A 26,501-nucleotide genomic window follows, 5' to 3' on the forward strand; every position below is an offset into this window, starting at 1 on the left:
CTAAATTTCATCGCTCTGGCATCCAAATTACCAAAAATACAAGTGCTAATACAAAATGTTAAAAATTTTTGGTCCATTCTAAAAAGAAAAATTTCCAAAATTCGTCCCTGCGCTCTACAATTTTGAAAATTAAGAGAATTAATTACCAACTTAAAAGTAACAAATTCCTCAAATTTCATCATTCTGGCATTAAAATTGTCAAAGTTACATGTCTTAATAGAGAATGTTTGAAATTTTTTAGTCCATTCTAAAATGAAAATTTCTAAAATTCGTCCCTGTTGTTCTAAAATTTTGAAAATTGGAACAGTTAATTAGCAACTTAAAAATAACAAATTTCCCAAATTTCATCGTTGTGGCATTAAAATTGTCAAAGTTACGTGATTTAATGGAGACCGTTGGAAATTTTTGATCCATTCTATAAATAAAAATTCTTAAAATTCCTCCCCGTTGAACTAAAATTTTAAAATTTACGGGAGTAAAATTACAAAATTAAAGATAGTAAATTCTCCAAGTTTCATCGCTCTGGTATCAAAACTGTCAAAATTACAGAATTTAATGTCAAATGTTGGAAATTTTCAGTCCATTCGATGAACAAAAAATTCCAAAATTTGTCTCCGTCACTCTAGAATTTTGAGATTTGAGGCAATTAATTACCAACTCAACAATAGCAAGTTCCCTAAATTTCGTCGCTCTGGCATCAAAACTACCAAAAAGACAGGTGCGACTACAGAATGTGCCTCAATTTTCTCGTCCGGAAAAATCGCGCTGCGTCTTTCGGATTCTTCTAAGCCCGACCCTGGCCATTCAGGAGTATGTTTAAACGTCATCCTTGATTGAAGGAAATAGAAAAACAACCGCAGCAACCGACGTACACAACAACCGTCTCTTTACTCACGAACAATCGTGGTTCGCGTGTTCTGAAAGCTCTCAACACGATACTTGGGCACGTGCAAGTCACTTGCTACAACACTACTGTTACTTTAAATCGTTATATTACCGCAAGAAACATACGGCAAATAACTATAATTCGTATTTCAGACGAGACAAAAACTTGTCGATTTACAGCGAATAACTCGTGCAGGATAATTGGAAGCTAAATTTAACACTAGATCTTATATACCTCAATGAATTCGTAATTATCGTCGCATCGACAAAAACGTTAATTCTCGGCGTTTTATCGACTTCCTGCAATTTGTGATTAGAAGTGCACCGATAGCCTCCAACTAAACCTCACGTGACTCGAAGTAATTTTTTAAATTATACGCATGGATACTTAATTAAAATCACATACGTTCGGCTTAAATTGGAGCTTTTCAAAAAGGATTTGTCGAGAACTAGGTGAATGCAAAATAGCGCGTTTTTTTGTAAACGACCGACAAAACTGAAACTAGAACGAAGCCTCTTCTATGTCATCGCATAAACTTAGCCTAGTTTTTTGAAAACTGATACTTTGGATCTAAAGTGCTTCTTTCAGTATAGCACCGTCGGAATAAATGGGAAAAGTTTCGAGAGCAGAAACGGGCAATGTCCGGTTGTCGGAGACAAAGTGACTTCATTAATCATTCCGAGCCCTTCACTTGAAACTATCTGGAACTTCCTAGCTAGTTGCCGGCGGTCTCGTGCTATAAACGACCTTGTCTCGATGGATCGCTACAACTTTTATTAATGAGCGATTTTATGATGAATCTAGCCCATTTGTGGGTTACTGAATATTCAGAATCATTTGTCACCGTTTTCCCACGTCGAACAAAATTTCCTTTCTACCAATTAAAAAAACATATCACCGCCGTAAATTTCGCAAAATCTCTTCCAACGTAATCGTGTGGTAATGAGTTTCCTCTTTGAAGGCCACTTTATCACCCTCTGGTAGATTTATATGGGAACAAAATCTGTACTGTTTCGTCACATCGACCACTTACAAATTGAAGTGAAAGTCATTACTTAGTCCAGCACGTCCATCTTCACGTTAAATTATTAATACTCATCTTCTTACAGTTAGTTAATATATTTCCAGTGCTAATCGCATCACTTATGGCGCATTTTTCAATTAGCTGTGACCCGCACGTCCTTCGTGTGAACTCGGCCTAATGGGAATCGCGCTGCTTCAAAATAATAGCTTAGAAATTTTCAAATTCTGACTTACAAACTGCTCTGTTAACTCTAAATGGCCAATTTGTCCAGCAACAATTTTTCGGTAGAGTTCAAACGGTCATAACTCGAACATGAATTTCAAGTCCGGATTTAGATTCTGGGTGAAATTCTGCGCAAAATGAGACTAAACAACGCAAGATGAGCGAGATATCGACCGCAGAAGTTTTGTGTCGAGTCAATCAAATTTTCGATTTTTTACCAAAAAAATTGGTCAGCTTTGGATTCTGTGGAAAAGTTCTGCGTTAATTGAGTACAAATAATTTGGTTTTAAATCTGAAATAAACAAGCTTTTAGGCGACTTAAACTGAAAATGAAATTTTTAGGCCTTAAAAGCGGCCTAAAAGTGAGTCTTTTCTGGCCGCAAAACAGTTTCGGCCGATCTATGGTGGCGCCATCTATCCATAGTTTTGCATATTACGTCAAGATGCCGATATTACCCTCAATTTTATAATTATTTGGGTAAAATCAAATGGACAAACTGCTGTAAAGTGCAACAAAGACGTGTTGAATTATTGAAAATGAACATGTCTGCAACAACATTAAAAAGCACATAAAACCTAATTCCTACAAATTGTGAAGCTCCACATGCCGAAACTACAAATGTAAATAAAAAAAATATGAACTTTGCTGAAGGATTCATAAATATTTACAATTATTCAGTTGTTATAATTGATTAAATCAATAAATCATAAACAAAAATTAATTAACTTGTAAATTTAATGATGTTTTGGCCTTGGTACACAAATAGCTATTTTGATCAAAATCTGTTTTCAAGGGCTCATTTTGGGGTGATAAACTTTTTCGGGGCGAAAACGACGTTTAGTAAGTTTGAGTTAACCATTAATCGAAAGAGCAGCTCAAAATCTATTATCTGATTAGTAGGTCAAACAGTTTACAAGTGACCAAAAACCCAAAAATCCAAAAATATTCATCGATTTAGTCGATTGAGCCAGCAGCAATTTGTTGGTAGAGTTTAAACGGCCATAACTCAATTATTTGTAATCTTACATGAATTTAGACCCCAGTTTTGGATTCTGCGCAAAATTCTGTGTAAAATGAGCACCAATAATGCAAGTTTGCTTTAAAACTAAGCGCGATGTCGACCAAATTAATAATTATAAATGAGTGGCTAGATCCCAGGTACTACCAGAACAAAGAATTTAGTTTTTTGCCATTTTTTCTGACTAAAATTGTCATTCTAAAATATTTGAGATCCTCAAAGGCGAGGCATCTTAAAAAATCCTGTAATTATAAATATGAGGTTTAACATTCACCAAAGAATGGCCGTGCCACAGTTGATAACAGAAATCTCTACATGACTTTCACTGTGAAATGTAACGGTGATAGGCGACGTTCTCGAAGAATTTTTTCTTTTATTTGGCGATCCTTTTCAAAAAAACTAACATTCTAATTGATCTGATTTATTATCTCTCATGGCTACTATCTAATAATTCCGCAAGCACGTGCTTCTTGCAACGACAAGAATAATAATATCATAGTTAGCATAATTGCGTTGCAACGTATAATTGGTTCCATATGCTCCCAATTAAATTGAATTTTTATCTTGTCGTAAATTCCCAACTCTTTAAATCTCAGGTAAAACTCGAAACTATTCCGATCGCATTCTTGCGAATTTAAATTGTACGAGTATTAATTTCGGTGTCGGGTGCGATAATATTTAAATCGCGACTAAATAATGTCGCATTATACCATTTTAATCTTCAATTAACAATCTGGATCAGGTTTGTCCACATTCATAAAGATGTAAATTTTTTCTTCAAATCCGACATAATTAAGATGTTACGAAATCCACATTTCCCGGTCGCCTCTTCCAATAATTAGAAGCAAGAAGAGGAGATAAATTCATTGATTCATTTGTTATGATTAGTATATGAAACCGTAAAATTTTCTTTTTATTGACAGTCCTCGGCAGTCGGCGCTGAAGAAAATTATAATGATGTGGTGCATATGAGAAGCTCCGACGTAAAATAATTAAATAAATGCCTAATTTATGCATTGGTAATTATGAGTGGGTTGAATCAGGCCTGCTAACGAACATACTTGTACTTAACCATCGAGATTAATGACGATCATTTAAACAGATTTGGTGTGTAATTTGTCAAGTTTCGGTGAGAAGTTTCGGTGTTTCTCGCGCCTGTCATTTTTACTTCGAGCTTAGAGTGAAAAACTTTCAGACTGTTTACACAGCAACATTTTCAGCCCGTCAACTTGTATTTCGAGCGGATTACATTAGCCGTGCTAATGCAGAGAACAAAAAATCCGACTGTCAATGAAGCTTGTTACACCTGTCAATGATCAAGAATGATTCTATAAAGCTGTTTGTCATGCCTGTTAGTGGCTCAAGTGGGCGTCGATTTCAAACTACTCAGAGTTTTATTCAATGGAAATTTAATGCGATTCAGATTTTATTAATCGATGTGTATGGATGAAATTAAGCATGTGAGAAACATACAGAAACTTTTCTTTTACAATCGTTGAAAGCTTTTTAATGCACGATATATCAAATTAGCTCGAATGATTACAATGGTAGCTGGTAGCTTGTCTGGGCGCCTGACGTAATGACCATCACTCGTCACTGCTCATTTAATGAATGTGCACTTAGAATCCTGTAATTGGCATCTTTTATAGCACTAGGAACATTATGCTTTTTACGCTGTGTTAAGTTAATAGGTGTTTGAAGTGATCTTAAAGACTCTTTATTGAATTCAACTCGTGTTCTTCAAGGTGGGAAAAAATAAAGTAGCTTTGTTTGAAGAATGGATAGTTTTTTTTCACCTGCTCACTTAATTAGGTGCAAGGACTATGAAAAGCGAAATTTTCTCACTGCTTTCACCTTCACTGACTTTACAGCTTATACAATGCAGTACGACTCTATTATAACAAACATTCCATCAAAATTTTATAGGGTATTATGTTGTTATCCTAATGGGAAATTTCTTTTTCTTGCTAGCAAAAGCCAAAACGACTCCTTGGTGCTTCGCTCACGTACAATTGCGATCAGTCAAAGCGGAACCGCGGGGAAGAGGGTCAATCTCACGTCCGAAAGACACTTGTAACGACGCCAGTTGACAATGACGAACAATTGTCCGCATGAGGTCTTGTCTTCCACGTGTCGTTAATCAATTTCGATTTAGTGTTGGTTACAGAAATAATCAATTGCGTGGTTAATTGGCTCGATTCGACGTTAATTGAGCGAAAGAAATTTATCGGTTTATAATAATGGGAGGATGAATTCGAAAATAGCGTAACGGTGCGTTTGAAATAAATATTCGATTCGACGGGAATCAATCAATTGATAAGTGACCGGCAATTTTTAATTGGTTATATCGGATAAGCAATCAATTATGGATTAATTTCAGGTTTATGCACGTGCTGCTTCCTCTTCGTTTTATGGAAATTATAGCAAGTCCGAAACATCCTGGAAGGTGCTCGATATATAAATATGTAGCCCGTGTCCTGTCACTGTTTTTATGTGCAGTAAAAGACATCGTATTAACTGTTTTTGGATGTTTGTACATAAAAAATTAATATCGGTAATTATTCAGAATATTTAGTGTAGATTCACGATGGGTTGTCGCCTAATTAAAGCAATATTCCATAGTTATAGATCGGCCGTTATAACGAGTGACTTCCTGCATTCGCTAGTTATGTTTCTAACCGCAAATGAAGCAGCATGCTGATAATTATTTGTCTTATCACCACTATATACCCACCTAGGGAACATACAGGGCGAATAAATCATTATTTCTAATACGCTTCATTAATAATCAAGTTCACTTCATTAGTATGGTAATGGGCTCTCTTCGTTTTTTCTTTTAATGTCTGTACCTAATTAACTGAGCACTCTGATGAAATAGTCAATGTCTCCATAACCCGCTGCATTTACATACATATATGTAGAGGCTCAACTTTTCTTCTTTCTGGTGGTTTCTGGAAATTTCAATTTGAACCTCCAAATTCCAATTGAGCTTGAAGAGGGTCTTAGTTCGAAAACGCGAAATTTCAATTTTCCTACTCGATTTTAAAATTACTTGAAGATGACTTTTGGTGTCAGACTTTGATTGATCTCTCGTCTACTTGTAAAGCAAACACAAATTATTTGGACTCATTTCACGCAGAATTTCACGCAGAATCCAAATCTAAGCTCAAAATCCACGTAGGACGACAAATAATCGAGTTATGGTCGTTATGGAGTTTCGAATAGTTGATTTTTATTTTTCATATTTTTAATGCTCGATATCTTCGAAACTACAAGAGATAAAAAGAAACAGTTTGCGCCATCGTTTTTCTCTTGCTTTTCTCCTTTGGAATTCGCCCTCAAATATACAAAATTTGATGGTCTTTTTTTTGTGGAAAAAATTTCAGACTCAATGAAAATTTTTCAATATTTTTGTTTTTTGACCAAGACTCGTAAACTATTTGACTTACTGATCTGAGATTCAGTCAGTTGATAGATTTTGGACTGCTCTTTCGATTAAAGTAAACTCAAAGTTACTAAACGTCGTTTTCGCCTCAGAAAATCACCCTAAAAAGACGCCGTGAAAACAGATTTTGATCAATGACTCGTTTATTTGAGAAGCAAATTGAAATTATTTATGCTCATTTAAGGCAGAACTTTAGGTGGAATCCAAAATTCTTAAAATTCTTCTCAGTTGAACTAAAATTTTAAGATTTCGGGGAGTAAATTACGAAATTAAAAGTAGTAAATTACCCGAATTTCATCGCTCTGGTATCACAACTGTCAAAATTACAGAATTAAATGGAAAATGTTGGAACTCTAGTCCATTCGATAAAAAAAATTCCACAATTTGTCCCCGTAGCTCTTAGATTTTGAAATTTATGACAGTTAATTACCAACTCAGAAATAGCAAGTTTCCTAAATTTCATAGCTCTGGCATCCAAATTACCAAAAATACAATTGCTAATACAAAATGTTAAAAATTTTTAGTCCATTCTGAAAATAAAAATTTCCAAAATTCGTCCCTGTCGCTCTACAATTTTGAAATTAAGAGAGTTAATGACCAACTTAGAAGTAACAAATTCCTCAAATTTCATCACTCTGGCATTAAAATTGTCAAAGTTACATGTCTTAATAGAGAATGTTTGAAATTATTAGTCCATTCTAAAATGAAAATTTCTAAAATTCGTCCCTGTCGTTCTAAAATTTTGAAAATTTGGACAGTTAATTACCAACGTAGAATTAACAAATTCCCCAAATTTCATCGTTTTGGCATTAAAATTGTCAAAGTTACGTGATTTAATGGAGAATCTTGGAAATTTTTTATCCATTCTATAATAAAAATTCTTAAAATTCCTCCCCGTTGAACCAAAATTTTAAAATTTACGGGAGTAAAATTACCAAATTAAGAGAGTAAGTTCTCCAAATTTCATCGCTCTGGTATCAAAACTGTCAAAATTACAGAATTTAATGTCAAATGTTGGAAATTTTCAGTCCATTCGATGAACAAAAAATTCCAAAATTTGTCCCCGTTGCTCTAAAATTTTGAAATTTAAGGAGGTTAATTACCAACTCAAAAATAGCAAATTCCCTGAATTTCATCGCTCTGGCATCCAAATTACCAAAAATACAAGTGCAAACACAAAATGTTAAAAAATTTTGGTTCATTCTGAAAATAAAAATTTCCAAAATTCGTCCCTGTCTCTCAAAAATTTTCAAAATTAGGACAGTTGATTACTAATTTAGAAACAGCAAGTTCCTCAAATTCCATCGCTTTGGCATTAACATTGTCAAAGTTACATGTCTTAATAAAGAATGTTGCAAATTTTTAGTCCATTCCCAAATTAAAAATTTCTAAAATTCGTCCCTGTCGTTCTAAAATTTTGAAAATTAGGACACTTAATTACCAACGTAGAAATAACAAATTCCCCAAATTTCATCGTTTTGGCATTAAAATTGTCAAAGTTACTTGATTTAATGGAGAATGTTGAAAATTTTTGATCCATTCTATAAATAAAAATTCTTAAAATTCCTCCCCGTTAAACTAAAATTTTAAAATTTACGGGAGTAAAATTACCAAATTAAAGATAATAAATTCTCCAAATTTCATCGCTCTGGTATCAAAACTGTCAAAATTACAGAATTTAATGTCAAATGTTGGAAATTTTCAGTCCATTCGATGAACAAAAAATTCCAAAGTTTGTCTCCGTCACTCTAGAATTTTGAGATTTGGGGCAATTAATTACACTGGTCAACAGTGATTTTGTTGCCCTTGATGTAAGAGTGGTTTCGAATACTTCTTTGCCAACAATTCACGAAACTATGAATGATTTTGGAAAATTGGCTATGATTTTTTTTCAATCTTGATTTTTATATTTTACTAAAAATCTGTAAAATTGAGAAAGAAATAGCAAATATATTCTCAAATATCTTTTTCTTTTGGAAATTATTACAAATTGTTTCGTTTGAATGGATAATTAATGTATACATAGAAGTTGAAAAAAAAATATAAAACTTTAATGAAACGTATTTTATAAGCGCGCCTTTTATATTTTTTATGCTCTTATTTACTGACAATCGTAAAGCATTCTAACTTTTGTTGGTCACGTGTTGGTCACAAAAGCGAATTTTAACATGATAATAAACACTATAATTATACCTGATTCGCCGACTTAAAGTCTAAATTATTAAAAATATAAAATACCAAAATCATAAAAATCATAAAAACCAGAGCCAATCCAGTACTTTTAAGAATACATTGGAAAACCATGGTCTTGAAAACATAGAAATCCGCAGAGATATTCAGGGCAACAAAAAAAAAATTTTTTGTTGAGCTGTGTTATCAACTCGACAATAGCAAGTTCCCTAAATTTCGTCGCTCTGGCATCAAAACTACCAAAAAGACAGGTGCGACAACAGAATGTGCCGTGTGATTTGTCCGGAAAAATCGAGCTGCGTGTTTCGTAAACTATTTGACTTACTGATCAGAGATTTAGTCAGTTGATTTTGGACTGCTCTTTCGATTAAAGTATAACTCAAAGTTACTAAAAACAGATTTTAATCAATGACTCGTTTATTTGAGAAGCAAATTGAAATTATTTATGCTCATTTAAGGCAGAACTTTACGTGGAATCCGAAACTGTGCGAATTTTTAACGTACGCCAAGAAATAAATGATGGCCGTTTGAAAATCCGGTCTTATCCGCGCTGCAAATAAATTCAAAAGAGCTAACAGCCTTATAGTGAAGCAATTTGTTGAATAAATTGAACGACCTTTAAGTACGTACAAGTCCGTCAAAAACGTTATTAAACAGAAGCCTCTGGAGCGCTTACACCGCGATTATGATCCCAATATAATAGCCCGAAGTGGTGATTACAGTGATGAATACCCAAGTCGATGCGACTTCACAATCGATTTCCTTCATTATTGTTAATATGTACGCGTTGTAATTAGCCAGCGAGGAACTCTTAAATAGGAACAATCTCAGAAGCAGTTAAGCGTTTAATTACGGGCAAGCGAGTTCGAGTATGCCTAGGATAAACTTCGCCGACCATTAGCGTTTCCTGGGGCTGGACAAAAACCGCCATAGAGAGGCACGTGCTCCGGAAAGAGACAGGTTCGGTGAGAGCCCAAAGCCCCAAGCAAATTCCGACTGATTAAAACCGGAGCGGAGAGTGCACACTTCCTAGCGCAACATCATTTATGAAAAGATCGAATTAGAGCAAGGTCATTGGCCGTGCACCAAGAAATCTGCAACGGCCTCGGGGGGTACATGAAATTTTTTTCGCAAAGATGTGCGACAGAAGCTCGCCCCGAGCTCTCCTAGAGTCTAATTAGCAAATAATTACATAATTGCAAAGACATTACGAGCAGCTTTAAAATGTCCACTTGCATGCACTCATTTTTAACATGTAAATAATTAACGTTTAATAGCCACTCTAATACATAGATAGCGGATGTGTACCAGCAGAGTGGAATACATAATTCAAAGAAACGCAATCATTGGATCGAACTTGACATCATGATACATGGTTGACACTGCGAGTGTCGGAAAAAACATCTCTTCCTGCCAATCAATGCCTTTTTCCTTAACTTGACTCGCTCGGGGCTGAACGCGAATTTATGCAGATCAAGGAAAAATAACGACTATCCAATATTGTGGTCGTCATCTCTGTGGCCCGAAGGTGGTCAGCACCTGCCTGATGTCTAATTAATTACCGCCGATCATGACTTCCATATCGGCTGCACGGGGAGCCCTGCGTGACGATCGTTAACGGCGTGCCCATAGCCACAGGCTGCAGTACCGGCGATTAGCGTTTTTTGCATTACCACTGAAACTTTAAAACTTTGAAAAGTTAGACGTCCTTTTATGGTAAAAACAGCACCGAATAAATTATGATAATTCCGAGATGTTTTCCTAAATTTTAAGTGGCAATTTGAATTTAATTGTATGCGGCGACATCAATATCCCCCGTGTCGGAATAAAAGGTAAAAGTTGTGAAAAAGTATCACACGCATCAAAATCCCGAAAGCACCAATTTGCATAAATCAAATGGGAGTTATGGACGAATTAACTCTATCAGCCACAAAACAACCTTAATCAAATCGCCCCACGGTGTTATAATTAAGCTATTTAATCCACGCCTACGTAATAACTTCCATTTAAATCTTTCCTTCACCGTTAAATCGCCTTTCTTGAAACAGTGTTGGCCGGGACACTGATAAATCTCTTCAGAATTTTAGAGCGCAGCATCCGGGAAATGCCCGATCGACCAAAATCTCTGGTAGAGCAACGTGTCCGGAATCGTGATTAAAACTAAAAATCAAATATCCAAAAATCTAAACGACCAAATCTACGTTAAATGAGACCAAATTACTCAAATTTTTTATTTTTTCAAATTTTTTAAAATTGAGATAAAACTTGATTCTTATGTAGAAAGACGTTGGCAATTTATCTCTTTTAGTTTCGAAGACATCGGACTTTAAACGAATGCGATTATTGCACGATCTCGATAAGACCGAACTAATTAATAGAGATTCTTTGCGTTTATTATTTTAACGTCAACGTGTCACTTATATCGGTCAATTAAACAATGTAATGACCGCCGCTTATGTGAGGAAAAATTTATGATGTATGTTTGATCTAGATGATTGAAAATTCCCTCCAACAACATCCTGATGAAAACTCATTTCCCCTTATAGCCGTGGACCACCGCAGAGCAGTGAAAGAGTCCACGACAATCGCACGTATTCATCATATCGCTCAGCTATGAAATGATATGTTTATGAAGCACATTTACCGGTGTTATCGTTGCCATTATTGTCACCGCTTTCTCGCTTAATCTGCCGTTGGAATCACCGGGTTGCTCGCTTAATCCAGAATTGATATCTTTATTACAAAGAGATAAACATCAATGTAACGCGGAATTGTAACGGATTACTGCGGTTAGTGGACGCTTTTTACTTCCACACCTTACGAGGATCGATCATTACTTTCATCCGAAATGTTTCGACAGAACGTTATTGTTCCTGCGGTGGCACTCGAAGGTCAGGCCATCCCATTACGTGGATTATTTCTGGTCGGTTTGGCAAAAAAGCAAGAGCAATGCTCTACTATGCTCCAGATTCCGATCTTCGATAATGACCACAAAAATCGGATCATCCTTTCAATCCAATATTTTGAAAGTCCGCTAATCTAATTTAAGAATTTTGCCAATCGTATCATAAATCTCAGAGAAAGTATAGTGGCAAGGTTGCGGTCGGACACAACTCAACATTTGATATGAAAGTGCCTCTTCGGAATTATTGTGAAAAATGCGAGGTTTTTTGCTCCGATTTGCAGGAAAGTTGCGTTTCTCCGAGTGCGGACGCACGTGAAGCTCGTTGCTTTTAATTGGAAAAAAATTGTGCGTTATTAATAGCGATGCAATCCCATCATTTTACAAGCAGAGATGAACAAAAAGAGTTTTTTATAGCGGCCGGGCACATTAAGGTATCATAATACAAATTTTTATATTACAGTGCATGTTGATGATAATATAATTATAGATATGTAAGGTCTGGAATGCGATATGTGTATAATTTGACTTTTTCACCTTCAGCACCGTTTTATTTGCATTTCTGTTATATTAAACATGCAATTATTGTGTAGATAACGAACTGCATTCATCAGAAAAACAGTAGCTTTGATTGGTTTTTAATAGAACACCCAGGTCGTAATCACTTATATAAAATCACAATTACGTGGTACGCCTCCAGGAATTGCACTTCCTGAAAATACTGCTCTGGAAATTTTCCTGCTGCAAAAAGAAAATTGCCCACACTTTCTGATGAGAAACCAAAAAAAAAATATTGGAATATTTTTTGACTCTGAAAGAAACCAAAAATTTGTGTTGAATCGGCGAATTTAAATGACGCCGCAGGCATTCGAGTCAAGAGAGATTATGCCAAGAAGAAAAATAAAAATTTTAAATTTGTTATTACTTGTTCAACAATCTACAATTTTGTACAGTCAATAATCGGCTGTAAAGCAATGAGTGGAACAAATTTCATTACTTTAACCTTCAAAGAAAATTTATTGGATCAATTCCTGGTGTTGACAAATTATTAAAATTACAATTTTTTCCCAAACACCAAATTTTTACAAAAAATGCTGACGCGCGTTTCGATAGCAATGCTATCATCATCAGAGCGATGATTAAAATTTATTAAACTCTCGAAACGCACGTCAGCATTTTTTGTAAAAATTTGGTGTTTGGGAAAAAATTGTAATTTTAATAATCATTACTTTAACGATAAAAATGCCAAAGCTGCAAATTTTAATTAAAATTTTCGAATTTTGAGTTCGTCATAAAATAAAATAGAATCTAAAATTCTTACAATTTGTTTTTAAATTTTGTAATTTAGTCTCCTCAATAAACACATCTAAGACAATAAGTCTAGCAAATTTCATTGCTTTAGCGTTAAAATTGTAACAGTTGTGGAATTAAAAAAAAAATCTAAATTTCTTTCTACTTGTTCTACAAATCTACAATTTTGCACAGTCAATAAACAGACCTAAAGCAATAAGTAGACTAAATATTATTATTTTAACGATAAAATTGCCAAAGTTACAAAATTTAATTAAAATTTTCAAATTTTGAGTTCGTCATAGGATAAAATAAAATCAAAAATTTACACCGATTGTTCTAAAATTCCGTAATTTTGTTCCTTCAGTAAACACATCAGAGGCATCAATAAGTCCATCAAACTTTATTGCTTTCAAGTTACATTTGCAGCAGTTGTGGAATTTAAGAAAAATCTAAATTTTCAATTTATCATATAAAACGAAAAAATCTAAAAAAATTACCTCTTGATTAAAAATTCTGTAATTTAGTGGCCTCAATAAACACATCTAAGACAATAAGTCTACCAAATTTCATTGCTTTAGCGTTAAAATTGTGACAGTTGTGGAATTGAAAAAAATTTGAATTTTGGGTTTATATAAAAAAATCTAAATTTCTTTCTACTTGTTCTACAAATCCACAATTTTGCACAGTCAATAAACAGACCTAAAGCAATAAGTACACAAAATTTTATTGCTTTAATGTTTAAATTCTAACAGTTGTGAAATTTAAGAAAAATCTAAATTGTGAATTCGTCTTCAAAAAGAAAAAAATTCTAAATTTCGTTCTCCTTGTTTTACAAACCTGCAATTATGCACAGTCAATAATCGGATATAAAGCAATAAGTGGCCCAAATTTCATTACTTTAACAATAAAATTGCCAAGGTAGCAAAATTTACCTGAAATTTTCGAATTTTGAGTTCGTCATAAAATAAAATAGAATCTAAAATTCTTACCATTTGTTCTAAAATTTTGTAATTTAGTCTCCTGAACAAACACATCTAAGACAATAAGTCTACCAAATTTCATTGCTTTAGCGTTAAAATTGTGACAGTTGTGGAATTGAAAAAAAAATCTAAATTTTGGGTTTATATAAAAAAATCTAAATTTCTTTCTACTTGTTCTACAAATCCACAATTTTGCACAGTCAATAAACAGATCTAAAACAATAAGTGGACTAAATTTCATTATTTTAACGATAAAATTAATTAAAATTTTCGAATTTTTGAATTCGTCATAGAATAAAATAAAATCCAAAATTTACACCGATTGTTCTGTAATTTAGTTCCTTCAGTAAACACATCGGAGGCATCAATAAGTCCACCAAATTTTATTGCTTTGAAGTTAAATTTGCAGCAGTTGGGAAATTTAAGAAAAATCAAAATTTTCAATTTATCATATAAAAAGAAAAATCTAAAAATTTTACCTCTTGATCAAAAAATCTGTAATTTTGTGGCCTCAATAAACACATCGAAAGCACAGTTGTAAAAATTAAGAAAAATCTCAATTTTGAGTTCGTTTGAAAAAAAAATTTAAATTTCTTTGTACTTGTTCTACAAATCTACAATTTCGCACAGTTAATAAACGGCTCTAAAGGAACAAGTACACAAAACTTCATTGCTTTAATGTTTAAATTCTAACAGTTGTGAAATTTAAGAAAAATCTAAATTGTGAATTGGTCTTCAAAAAGAAAAAAATTCTAAATTTCGTTTTCCTTGTTTTACAAACCTGCAATTTTGCACAGTCAATAATCGGATATAAAGCAATAAGTGGCCCAAATTTCATTAGTTTAACAATAAAATTGCCAAGGTTGCAAAATTTACCTGAAATTTTCGAATTTTGAGTTCGTCATGAAATAAAATAAAACCTAAAATACCTACGACTAATTCTAAATTTCTAAAATTTAAGCGCCACGTTTTTCAATTAGATTCTCATTACGGCACAGCACCAAAACGATGGCACTTATTACAGACCCCGTTCAGTGCTATCGTTGAAATCTCCACGCACCAAGTTGTAATTTTGGCCACAAATCATAATAAATCATCAATTAATCATGCAGGGTGGCTTCCTCCATTTATCGAGACATAAATGGATATTTCTCCTGCACACAACCATTATGATAATCATTTCGCCCGTTGCTCATAACTTTGTTAAGCGGCAATTAATAAGCGCGGCATTTATTTGCTATTGCTGGTCATAATGGTGGCTTCAAGGCCTCTCAAACGAAATGCGTTTCGTACAAATGTCTACTACCTTCAGTCACGATTTTCATTAATCGATGTTTCGTGGAGGTGCAACAAAAATGATTAAAAGCTCCATTGTTGCGGTAAGTGGACATGGGTTTGCCCTCCATGCGGAACTAGTTCGTACCAGAAGATGCTGTTTAGTAGGTTACAATAGAACTGTAGCAAACTGTCCAAACGCCTCGAGATGTGTGCCAGCCAATTATCGATCTCCTGGAAAAGCCCATTTTTCATATTTCACGTAATAAAAGACGGACGTTTCCAACACCCACGCCCTCAACTTGGCGCTTTTAAAGAAAGCCGTCCTCAGCTGGAATCGATAGCATTGCCTAATACCGTTTGTCAGATTGATTCTCCTTCGAAATTCATGACAAGTACCGTTTGCTTTCGTCCCAAGAGGGATCAAGTGAGAGTCGAATTTTCTAACATTTCCACTTTTTGTGGCGGCATTTCCAGGTCAAGCTAGGCGTGAAATTTTACCTAAAAAACGTAAAATCGCTCATGGGCACAATTAGAACACTCCGAGAAGTTTCAGAAGTCGGTTTATCGAGTCGGCACCAGGATATAAGGAAGTAGTGCACTGACTTGAGCAGGCATACGCCCCAGGCCTGCGGTCACTGCTGACCATAACGATATCTCAGAAAGGACCCGAGGCGAAGAACGCTCACCTCCTTAAGAAGATGCTCTTATTATTTTACCGTTCATTTCAGATAAGTTCTACGCTATCATTTGCGTAACAAAATCGACGTGATCTATCGCTTCCTGGGAAATGTGTGGTTGCAGAAAATCGCCTCTAAAATCGCTAAAATTCGTGACTCGTGTTAAAAAATTCTGCAATTTCGCACACTTGAGAAGCGCCTGTTAGGTAACAAGTGCACCAAAATTGTTAAATTTACAGATTTTTTAAAAATGTAAACTTTGAGTTCTTTCTAGTCTAGAAATAAAAAATTGTAAAATTCTCAATTCGTGACTTAAAATTTTGTAATTTCGTAATCTTAATAAACGTCTCCTAAGTAAAAAGTTCACAAAATTTGACAGCATTGGGGTTAAAATTGTTGAATTTACAGAATTTAAAAAAAAAATGAATTTTGACTTCTTTCCCGTGGTAATAAAAATTTCTAAAATTTCCAAATTCGTAATCTAAATTTCTGTATTTTTGTACACTTAATTAACGCTTCTTCAGTAACACGTCCAGCCAGCTTGACAGAGTTAGCGGTAAAATTGTTTAATTTACAGAATTAAAAAAAAAATAAATTTCGAACTTTTTCTAGTCGAAATGAAAATTTCTAGAATTCGCATGTTGTGGTCTAAAATTTTGTAATTGCGCACACTTAATAAACGACTGTTCACCAAATTTGACAGCATTAGCGTTAAAATTGTTCAATTTACAGCATTTTTTTAAAAATTTAAATTTCGAGCTCATTTTAGTCGAAATAATGATTTCTAAAATTCGCAATTTGTGATCTTAAATTCTGTAATTTTGTACACTTAATAAACGCCTGTTATATAACAAGTCTACCAAATTTGACAGTATTAGTATCAAAATTGACGATTTTGCAGGATTTTAGAAAAAAATCTAAATTTATACTCCTTTCTATACATAAAAAATTCTAAAATTTGCAATTCGCGATCTAAAATTTTGTAATTTTGTACACCTAATAAACCCTTCTAAAGTAACAAGTCCATCAAATTTGACAGCGTTACCGTTAAAATTCTTCAATTTACAGAACTTTTTAAAAAATTTAAATTTCGAGTTTTTCCTAGTCGAAATAAAAATTTCTAAAATTCTCAATTCGTGACCTAAATTTCTGTATTTTTGTACACTTAATTAACGCTTCTTCAGTAACACGTCCAGCCAGCTTGACAGAGTTAGCGGTAAAATTGTTTAATTTACAGAATTTAAAAAAAAATTAATTTCGAGCTTTTTCTAGTCGAACTAAAAATTTCTAAAATTCGCATGTTGTGGTCTAAAATTTTATAATTGCGCACACCTAATAAACAACTGTCCACCAAATTTGACAGCATTAGTATTAAAACTATCCAATTTACTGGACCTTAAAAAAATCTAAATTTCAAATCTTTCCTACACATGAAAAATTTTAAAGTTGCCAATTCTTGATCTAAAATTCAATAATTTTGTACACTTAATAAATGCCACTAAAGTAACAAGTCCACCAAATTTAACAGCATTAGCGTTAAAATTGTTCAATTTACAGCATTTTTTTAAAAATTTGAACTTTGAGCTCATTTTAGTCGAAATAATGATTTCTAAAATTCGCAATTCGTGATCTTAAATTCTGTAATTTTGTACCCTTAATAAACGCCTGTTATATAACAAGTCTACCAAATTTGACAGCATTAGTATCAAAATTGACGATTTTGCAGGATTTTAGAAAAAAATCTAAATTTCTACTCCTTTCTATACATAAAAAATTCTAAAATTTGTAATTCTCGATCTAAAATTTTGTAATTTTGTACACCTAATAAACCCTTCTAAAGTAACAAGTCCATCAAATTTGACAGCGTTACCGTTAAAATTCTTCAATTTACAGAACTTTTTAAAAAATTTAAATTTCGAGTTTTTCCTAGTCGAAATAAAAATTTCTAAAATTCTCAATTCGTGACCTATAATTTTGTAATTTGGTAATCTTAATAAACGTCTCCCAAGTAAAAAGTTCACAAAATTTGACAGCACTGGGGTTAAAATTGTTAAATTTACAGAATTTAAAAAAAAATGAATTTTGACTTCTTTCCCGTGGTAATAAAAATTTCTAAAATTTCCAATTCGTAATCTAAATTTCTGTATTTTTGTACACTTAATTAATGCTTCTCAGTAACACGTCCATCCAGCTTGACAGAGTTAGCGGTAAAATTGTTTAATTTACAGAATTAAAAAAAAATAAATTTCGAGCTTTTTCTAGTCGAATAAAAATTTCGAAAATTCGCATGTTGTGGTCTAAAGTTTTGTAATTGCACACACCTAATAAACGACTGTTCACCAAATTTAACAGCATTAGTATTAAAACTATCCAATTTACTGGACCTTAAAAAAATCTAAATTTCGAATCCTTCCTACACATGAAAAATTCTAAAATTGCCAATTCGTCATCTAAAATTCTATAATTTCGTACACTTAATAAATGCCACTAAAGTAACAAGTCCACCAAATTTGACAGCATTAGTATTAAAATGGTCGATTTTGCAGGATTTTAGAAAAAAAATCTAAATTTCTACTCCTTCCTATACATAAAAAATTCTAAAATTCGTAATTCGTGATATAAAATTCTGCAATTTTGTACACTGAAGAAGCGCCTTTTAGATAGCAAGTCCACCAAATTTGATAACATTAGCGTCAAATTTAGTGAATTTACAGATTTTTAAAAAATGTAAACTTCGAGTTCTTTCTAGTCTAGAAATAAAAAATTCTAAAATTTGCAATTCGCGATCTAAAATTTTGTAATTTTGTCCACTTAATAAACGCCTCTAAAGTCCACTAAATTTGACAGCATTAGCGTTAAAATTGTTCAATTTACAAAACTTTTTAAAAAATTTGAATTTCGAGCTTTAGTATGTACTAATTTCTGAGGTTTGCCGGCAATTGCTGGTTGTAAATTAAAAAATCTCAGCTTCGATTTAAAATCTAAAATTTGACGCTTAATTATTGGAATACGCAAACCGCAGTCTTCAGTCTTCAGCTAAAATTGATGCAGAGTAATTAATTATCGTTTTATTAAAAAACGTCAATTTATAGATAACTACAAGGACAGTATAGAGGGTGTCTCAGAACTCGTGACCCAGAGAAAAAAGGCTTATGAAAGCAACAATTCTGAACCAAAATTTCGAAACAAAAATTTTCTAGCTCAAAAAATAATCGAGTTAAGACAAAAAAACGGTAGCCAATCCGGAAGCTGAACTGAATTTGAACATTGGTAACTATGGACACAAACTATCGTCCATTGGTCAGACTCTCGTTGCCTAGGAAAGTTCTGGGACATCCTGTATATTCTAAATTTCAGTTTTCTGGACCAAACGCTTCAGTTTACATTGCATTCCCCATGAGCATTTGGTTGCGACCGCTCTCTTAAATCGATCGCATTTTAATTGCTGAAAGTGAAGCTGTGGGGATTTTTTTCAATGTTCTTATTAAATAAGCATACAATGACGTTCTCACTTGGTAGAGAGTGAATCGGATTCCCGAGGTACAACAATATGAAGCGTGGAAGCGCAGCGGTCATGTTTTGACAATTATTACAATAATCGCATGCTCTATATACAATTAAAGCGATTGAACAACGGGGAAAGTTACTCTTACTCCTAGGCCTTATTAAGATAAAGTTAATCAACAATTTAAATTTATTGTTTCAATAATATCAACTTTCGTTACTTTCTGTTCAAAAACTCCTAACTTTGTGAGTTTATTAGCCCGGAATGCGGTCGAACAATAGCCAAACTTATTCCGGAGTAATAATTTCGAGGATTAAAGAAGAAATTGGATCTGCGTGCAGGTGCGTCCATTCACTCGCTTATCAAATCAGTGAAAGTCCTAAAGGGCTATTTGAATAGAAGACGAATAAATAAGAATGAGTTAAAAGATGTGTCGTTAGGATGGAGTCAAAGTTATGTTCGCAGGAGTAGTATATTCAAATTACCGGTCGTAATAAACATGCAGCAGCCGATCGCAATTATATCTAAACTTATCGGTTGTGCCTACGCCCTGTATATCTGTCATCGACAGTCGTAAAAATATATATATGGATAAAATACACCTCGTACATTTGTAATCTTGTAACTGGTATCAAACACGTTACGTCAACGATGGAGATGTTTATACTGTTGTTTTTTAAAGAGGCTCACCCTCATGGTAATGTTTCCGTTTATTGGAGATAACTAGCGAGTGAATATGACTCAAATCTGACCACAAAAAATGGCGGCGGTTATTAATCATAATTGCGTAGTTGCAACAAATACCTGTCGGTTAACACAATACTTAGAACTGATTTTATATTAACAGTGAGAGTACACCTAACGATCTAGTGCGGTTATGGCTTTGACTTTTTAAATCTGTTTTTACCCAGAAATGTGCATGAAATCTGCAAAATTCGTAGAAAAATACGCTAAACTTAAAGCTAAATGATGATTTCTACTAGAAATTGGTGTTTCTGAAAAGTGTACTAAAGTAAATCCTCAGTCCCGCATTACCCGTTTTACTGCGGTTTGTGATGACAAAAAAAATTTGAAAATTCCGGTAATCCGGAGTTTAGTGTCGTCATTATTATCCGTCAGTTCCACTAGTTGTAATATACAGGGTGTTTTTGAAAAGCAGTACAAAACAGTTTTGCGCTATTCTAAAAGGAGTATGAAGATGAAAAAACAATGCACGCACGTTCTACACCACTGGCAAAAAGCAACTAGCAACTTGATTTTTTGTTCATTTTTAAATCAGTGGCGCACAAGCAGATTTATTAAAAAATTTGTGTAATTTTATCTCGAAAACTTTCTCTTAAGTTTGTGACAAGGAATTACCACACTCTTTTGTACATGCATTTTAGAAACACTCTGTATAAATTGTCGTCTGAGGTCCAAAAATTCATAAATCAAACATAAAAAATGCCGCATTTCAAAAACTTTGCCCTGTTTATGCACAGTAATGTACGTCTAATCCGCACCTTGGATAATCGGACACATCTTTTGTGTAAAGTTGATCCGATAATTCGGTGTTGATGTCCGTAATCCGCAATTTACCGTGAAAATATTAAAATAACAGTAATTTGGATCAAAAGGCCCGAAAATGCACTTTTGGAAATGAGTAAAATTGCAAAGACGAGGCGGAGCCAACAAAATTAAATACAGCCAAAAAAAATTCTTCTCGAAGACTTTCAATAGTAATTTGGATCACAAGGCTGGAAAATCCTATTTTGAAAGTCTGAGTGAAATTGCGAAGACGAGGCGGAGCCAACAAAATTAAATAAAACCAAAAAAAATCTGATCTAGTGACTTTTACTATGCAAGGTTGCTCAGCGGCTATGTTGGAAATAAAACAATCTATTCCTCTTTAGCAGACTCCTGTCTATTGATGACAGTGCGATGATACCAACCGTTAAACAATAAAACCAACGAGTTTCCTTTTTGGAGGCCTAGGCCGCAAAACGCCGTTTTCCGGACTATTTACATGTCTCCAAAATAGATCAAAAAGGACGGCGGCTAAAAAAAAACATTTTAGGACGTGTTATCACCACTATTTTTACAACAAAATTTAAAAACTAAAAAAAAATGTTTTCTAGTGACTTTTACTTTTCAAGGTTTCTCGTCTTACAACAATCTTAGAAATAAAAAAAAGTTCATTAAAACCAACCGTTAGACAATAAAACTAATTTTTTGAAAACCTTTCCTACTTGTCTCTAAAAACATTAAAAAAGACGGCGGTCTAAAACAGTAATTTGCATCTCAAGGCCGAAAATTGCTCTTTTGGACGTCTTTTGAAGTGAAATTACGAAGACGAAGCGGAGTGTAGTCGTAGCAACACGAAGACTTTTTGGACTATTTTTTAAATCAACGAAATTTAAAAAACCAAAAAAAATTGTGTTCTAGTGACTTTTACTCTTCAAGGTCGCTCATCTTACAACAATGTTAGAAATAAAATAGAAATAAAAATGATATTGTTTCTGGAAGCTACCGAATAGACTCTCTTTGTTCTTAGACGTAATATGAAAAAACGTACTCAAGATAGACACATTTTTAAAGAAACAGGAAAATAATGTGCATGTTTATGTACTCGTACTTTTTATGCCGTTTTTTATCTTGAATTAGAATACAAACAATTCAACAAATTCTGGAAAAAAAGTTGTACTAAAGAAATTCAAAATATGTAGTTCTGAAGTTAAATTCCCTTCTGACTACAAATTACAAACTTCTAGAGCAAAAGACACAGTTTTATCATTTCATTAGATGTTGATAACAAAAACGCACGAAACAAAGAAGTGTAATTTTTGATTTGCTGTGTAACATTTTCATCGGCTTTTGCATAAAATAATTCATATTCACATTTATACAGAGTGTTAATCTGAATAAAACATCAAATTGTATTTGCAGAATCAGATTGCTAACAGAAAAAGATCGAAGTAAAAAATTTCACTTTATCGATTTTCTTGTAATAGTTAGGAGGTTAACTTGACCAATCAGGACTCGAAGAATTATTAAAACATCTGTCACATTTGACAGGCTAGTCAGTTATTTTTGTACCATTTCTAAATGTTTATTTTGCCCGGAGTAAAATGTCGGCAAAATTCATATTGTATCACGCATGCTAGGATATTTCCCATAATTAATTACTTGCAACAACATAATTATTTCCACACTCTTCCAAGAAAATCATAGTCATAAATTCACCAGAAAGCAGCTCCAGCGAATATTTTCCCTTTTCTCAATATCGAAGACCGGCTATTATAGATTCCAGAAGCTCATTTTTCACAGCTTCAACAAGCCTGTCAGCAAAAATGTTAATATTGTGATACCCACGTACGTTAAAGTGATAAAGTTCCCGTGACGTAACACGTAAACGACGCAAATCCTCATATTTATCTACGAAAACTAGTAGTTCTGTCGCATTAATCATCTATGAGAAAATATCCAGTTTATAATATAATAGTAAGATACTCATCAGGACGTCGCGTCGGAAGAAAACAAAGTGAGTCAGAGTGTTTACGTCGGAGTATCAAAATTTTTATTTACGTTACGCAATAATTATGCAGAATTGTTTCTGCGCCTTCTCATCTAAAATTTCCAGAAATGACGTCGATTAAGAAGTATTCATCAAAATCGGAATCTTGTCAAACTTTTATTAGCATCATATTCATAAAGACAGAACACGCTTCGAGTCGTAAAATCGTGAAATGTCTTAATATTGTATTTTTGTAACACTGTGGCCGTAAAGATAACACGGGAAAAGTTGGACATTCTCACATTTTTCGTAAATTTTCACATCAATAAACTTTTTATAACTCGTTGGAGCTTGTAACTAAGTAGTTATAAATTATAGAATTAATTTCAGCTATGTTCCCACTTTTAATCTTGATAAATATTAATAGTCGTAGTATAGATGCACCTAAATTTAAACGGAGCTTTGCTTAATTTTCCTAATTATAGTTATGGCCAACCCGAATCGTTAATAGTTCAGTAAACTCGCGTAACATCACATGAAAATCAAGAAAAATGTGAGTAGAGTCGGCTCCGGATACAAAAACGTATTTCGCTACTTACATCGTCGTCGTCTAGCTGGCCGTACACGTCAAGCTTGTCAATTCGAATGGTCCCTTGAAAAGGATAACAAAGCGATCCTTGCGCGATGCTCGTGTTGGACCATACAGAAACTTCAGGCTCAGCACGTCGCGCTCCAATAGCAGGACCTCTAACGCAAAGGCTAAACTCCTGCGGGATCAAGACGCAAGTCTCCATCGTGAGATCAATCAGTCATTCAATCAACAATCAATCAACACATTGTATCAAACACAGCGTGGTCATCAAAATCAACAATTTTCCAATCCTCGGTGATTTTAAAAGAGATGTTTATGAAACAAGGTTGCAAAAAAGACGGACGAGGTGCATGTCAAGACGACCGAGTGATAAGCGCGCGCGCGATTTCAGTAATTCGCGGTGATCTAGTGACCGCAGCCTTGCAGGAGTGGCACTGAACTAGCATTGACCCTCAACAGTCTTACCTCTACCTTAAGTCCCCACCCTCATCGACACGTGGTCGCAGGTAGACCGTTTTCTTAGTCTTGGCGAACTAACAGGTGCTTTTGAACGGCAGCGGCAGCGACTGCCGAAGACTGCAACCGGCACGCCGGAAAGCTGGCTGCGGCGATTTTCAGATTTTGACACTTTTGGAAATTTTGGAAATCGTAATAGGCTGTGGAATTTACATCTGTTGGTAGCTCTGCTTGTCATGTCAAAACGTTTCTTCAATTGTTTGCCATTATTGACTTGGTCATCACGTCATCATGACAAAGCTGGCTCTGGCGATTTTCAGATTTTGGCACTTTTTGCATTTTCAAATTTTGGAAATCGCAACAGGCTGTGGAATTTAACATCCGTTGGTAGCCCTGCTTGTTATGTCAAAACGTTTCTTCGATTGTTTGCCATTATATCATGGTCATCAAGTCATCACGGCAGTACTCCAATGTCAAAATCGATGGAAAAAAGCTCAAACAATAGAAAGTTTCTGTCAAATCAAAGACAGTTTTAGTCGTCAAACTTTGGTTTTAAATTTTTTTACTAACTATGAGAATTATTTGTCAAAATGACACAGTGACATTTCGAGAAGACAGGTTCACTCTGCAGTAATACAGTCGCGACCAAAACATTTGGACATCAAAGTGGTTTGATTGTCATTAAGTGTAAAGCATCCTTTATGTATATCATTATTACTGTCACTTTTGACAATTTAATTGAAATTTGCACGTCAAATTGACAGTAATGCATAGACTACACACAAATGTCAATAAATTGATGTCCAAAATGACTTAAGCGCGACTGTAGGTAGTGGTTATATGAACATTTCAGTTTTGGAAGTGGATAAAGGAACATATCTTTGATCTTTTTGATTGTGATGAAAAGTTTATTTGACTTTTTTTTCAAATTTTTTGTCCATTTTCCTTTTTATTCTTTATTTTACAGCTCGATGGCATTTTGCCAGAAAGCTGTAAAATCGTTACAGTGCGAGATTTGTACAACGTTTTTTGGCCAAAAAACACAAAATTAATGAAATAATTGCGTTTTTCCAAATTCATGAAAGGTCAAATCTGACACTTGCAGTTTTCGACACCTTCTTACAGATGACGCCAGTGTCAAAAAGTTTTTAATTCGATTTTAAAGGTAGAAATATCATTTTAATTAGTAAAATAACCTGTGTAAATAGTACCTTGATGACCAATCTTCATTATTGGTTTCATCGCAATGACTCCTGGCAAGTGTAATCTGACTTTTTACCGCATTCCTGGAGCGTTTACAGCACTGTGAGTGTAACTTTGCAGTTTTTTCAGCGACTAAGGGTGCGTTCAGTTTTTCGTTCGAACGTGATAATTCCTCTGTGCTGGAATGCAACGAACGACCTATCGAACGAATAACAAATCTTTTCTCTTCCCATTAGATGAATAATATTAAAATCAATGATAATAATTAAAGGATTTGTAATAGTTATCGATATTTTTATTCAAATATGAATTATTAAAAAACTATAATGTATGCAAAAACAAGTTAACGTCACTGAATGGATAGAAAAACATGTTATCCAGGATAATTATTACAATAATTACTTTTATTGTAACAAATAAGAAATATAGAAAAACGAAATCAAAGATGTAAACAATTTAACTCGAATTCTCTGGTAAACTTGCATCAGCGCCACAGCGTTCTCGTAATGTAAACTTTACACCTGTCGCTTGTGGTTGAGGAAGGAGGAGTGGTTAATGGCATGCAGCAGCGAATAAGAGAAAAGCAACCAGTTGCTCGATGACCAATAGTTGGGAGATATTTCTCCGTTCGGAATTGCAGATTCTTGTTGACCTTTACTGACTCTCCAAAAGGTGTGAAATCGTGAATTACTTAGTCATTCTAGAACTCATTGGCTGAAGGCTTCGAAAGGCTTCTGGTAAAAAAGCCCCACTCACGTGCCAACGATGCATTGATGGGTTTTAAAAATAAAATTGACAGACGCCCTGAAGAGGCTTTGGGGATTTTTTGGTGGACAGTTTGAGAGGGTAGTTTTCTTTTGTTTCTAAACATGTTTGAGGACCTGAATATGGAGAAAACTACACGTTTGAACTTTTAGAAGAAATTTGAAAGAATTATGAAATACAAAAAGAAAATTTGAATTTGTACTCAATAATCTCCAAAATAAAGTACAAAAGATTAAATAGAATACGAGAAGAGTAAAAATTCCTTCTTATTAAAGATTTTAAAAAAATTAGAAATATAGCCAAAGGGTTAAGTAAATAAAAAGAAAAGTCCTGAAAAGTTCGGAAAACTGCAAGAAAATCTCCGGAAATCCTAAAGAATTCACAAAACTTCTTAAAGAGTTTAAGAAAATTGATAGAATCCTGGGGAGTCTCAAAGAATTTGAGGAAGTCTAAAGTGTAAAAATCAAGAGAAGACTAAAATATTAAACAAAAATAGTTAAGAAATTCTTAAAGAATAAAAAAATCGAGAACAATCAAACTCAATCCTTTATATTAGAAAATTGAATGATTT

General features: G+C 33.9%; 1 protein-coding gene across 2 annotated transcripts in view; it reads right to left on the bottom strand.

Moving 5' to 3' along the window:
• LOC148169086 (uncharacterized) overlaps positions 1-23,978 on the bottom strand; it is a 100,092-nt gene extending 76,114 nt beyond the window's left edge. For both annotated transcript variants that reach the window (XM_088045543.1, XM_088045544.1), the window contains exon 1: positions 23,514-23,978. In XM_088045543.1, coding sequence (XP_087901669.1) covers positions 23,514-23,708 — 195 coding nt within the window. In that variant the 5' untranslated portion in view covers positions 23,709-23,978. The remainder of the gene's footprint in view (positions 1-23,513) is intronic.
• Positions 23,979-26,501: the final 2,523 nt, after the last annotated feature.

The sequence above is a fragment of the Gnatocerus cornutus genome, chromosome 9 (genome assembly GCF_029298725.1).
Source record: "Gnatocerus cornutus isolate USDA-ARS CGAHR chromosome 9, icGnaCorn1.1, whole genome shotgun sequence".
Lineage (NCBI taxonomy): Eukaryota > Metazoa > Arthropoda > Insecta > Coleoptera > Tenebrionidae > Gnatocerus > Gnatocerus cornutus.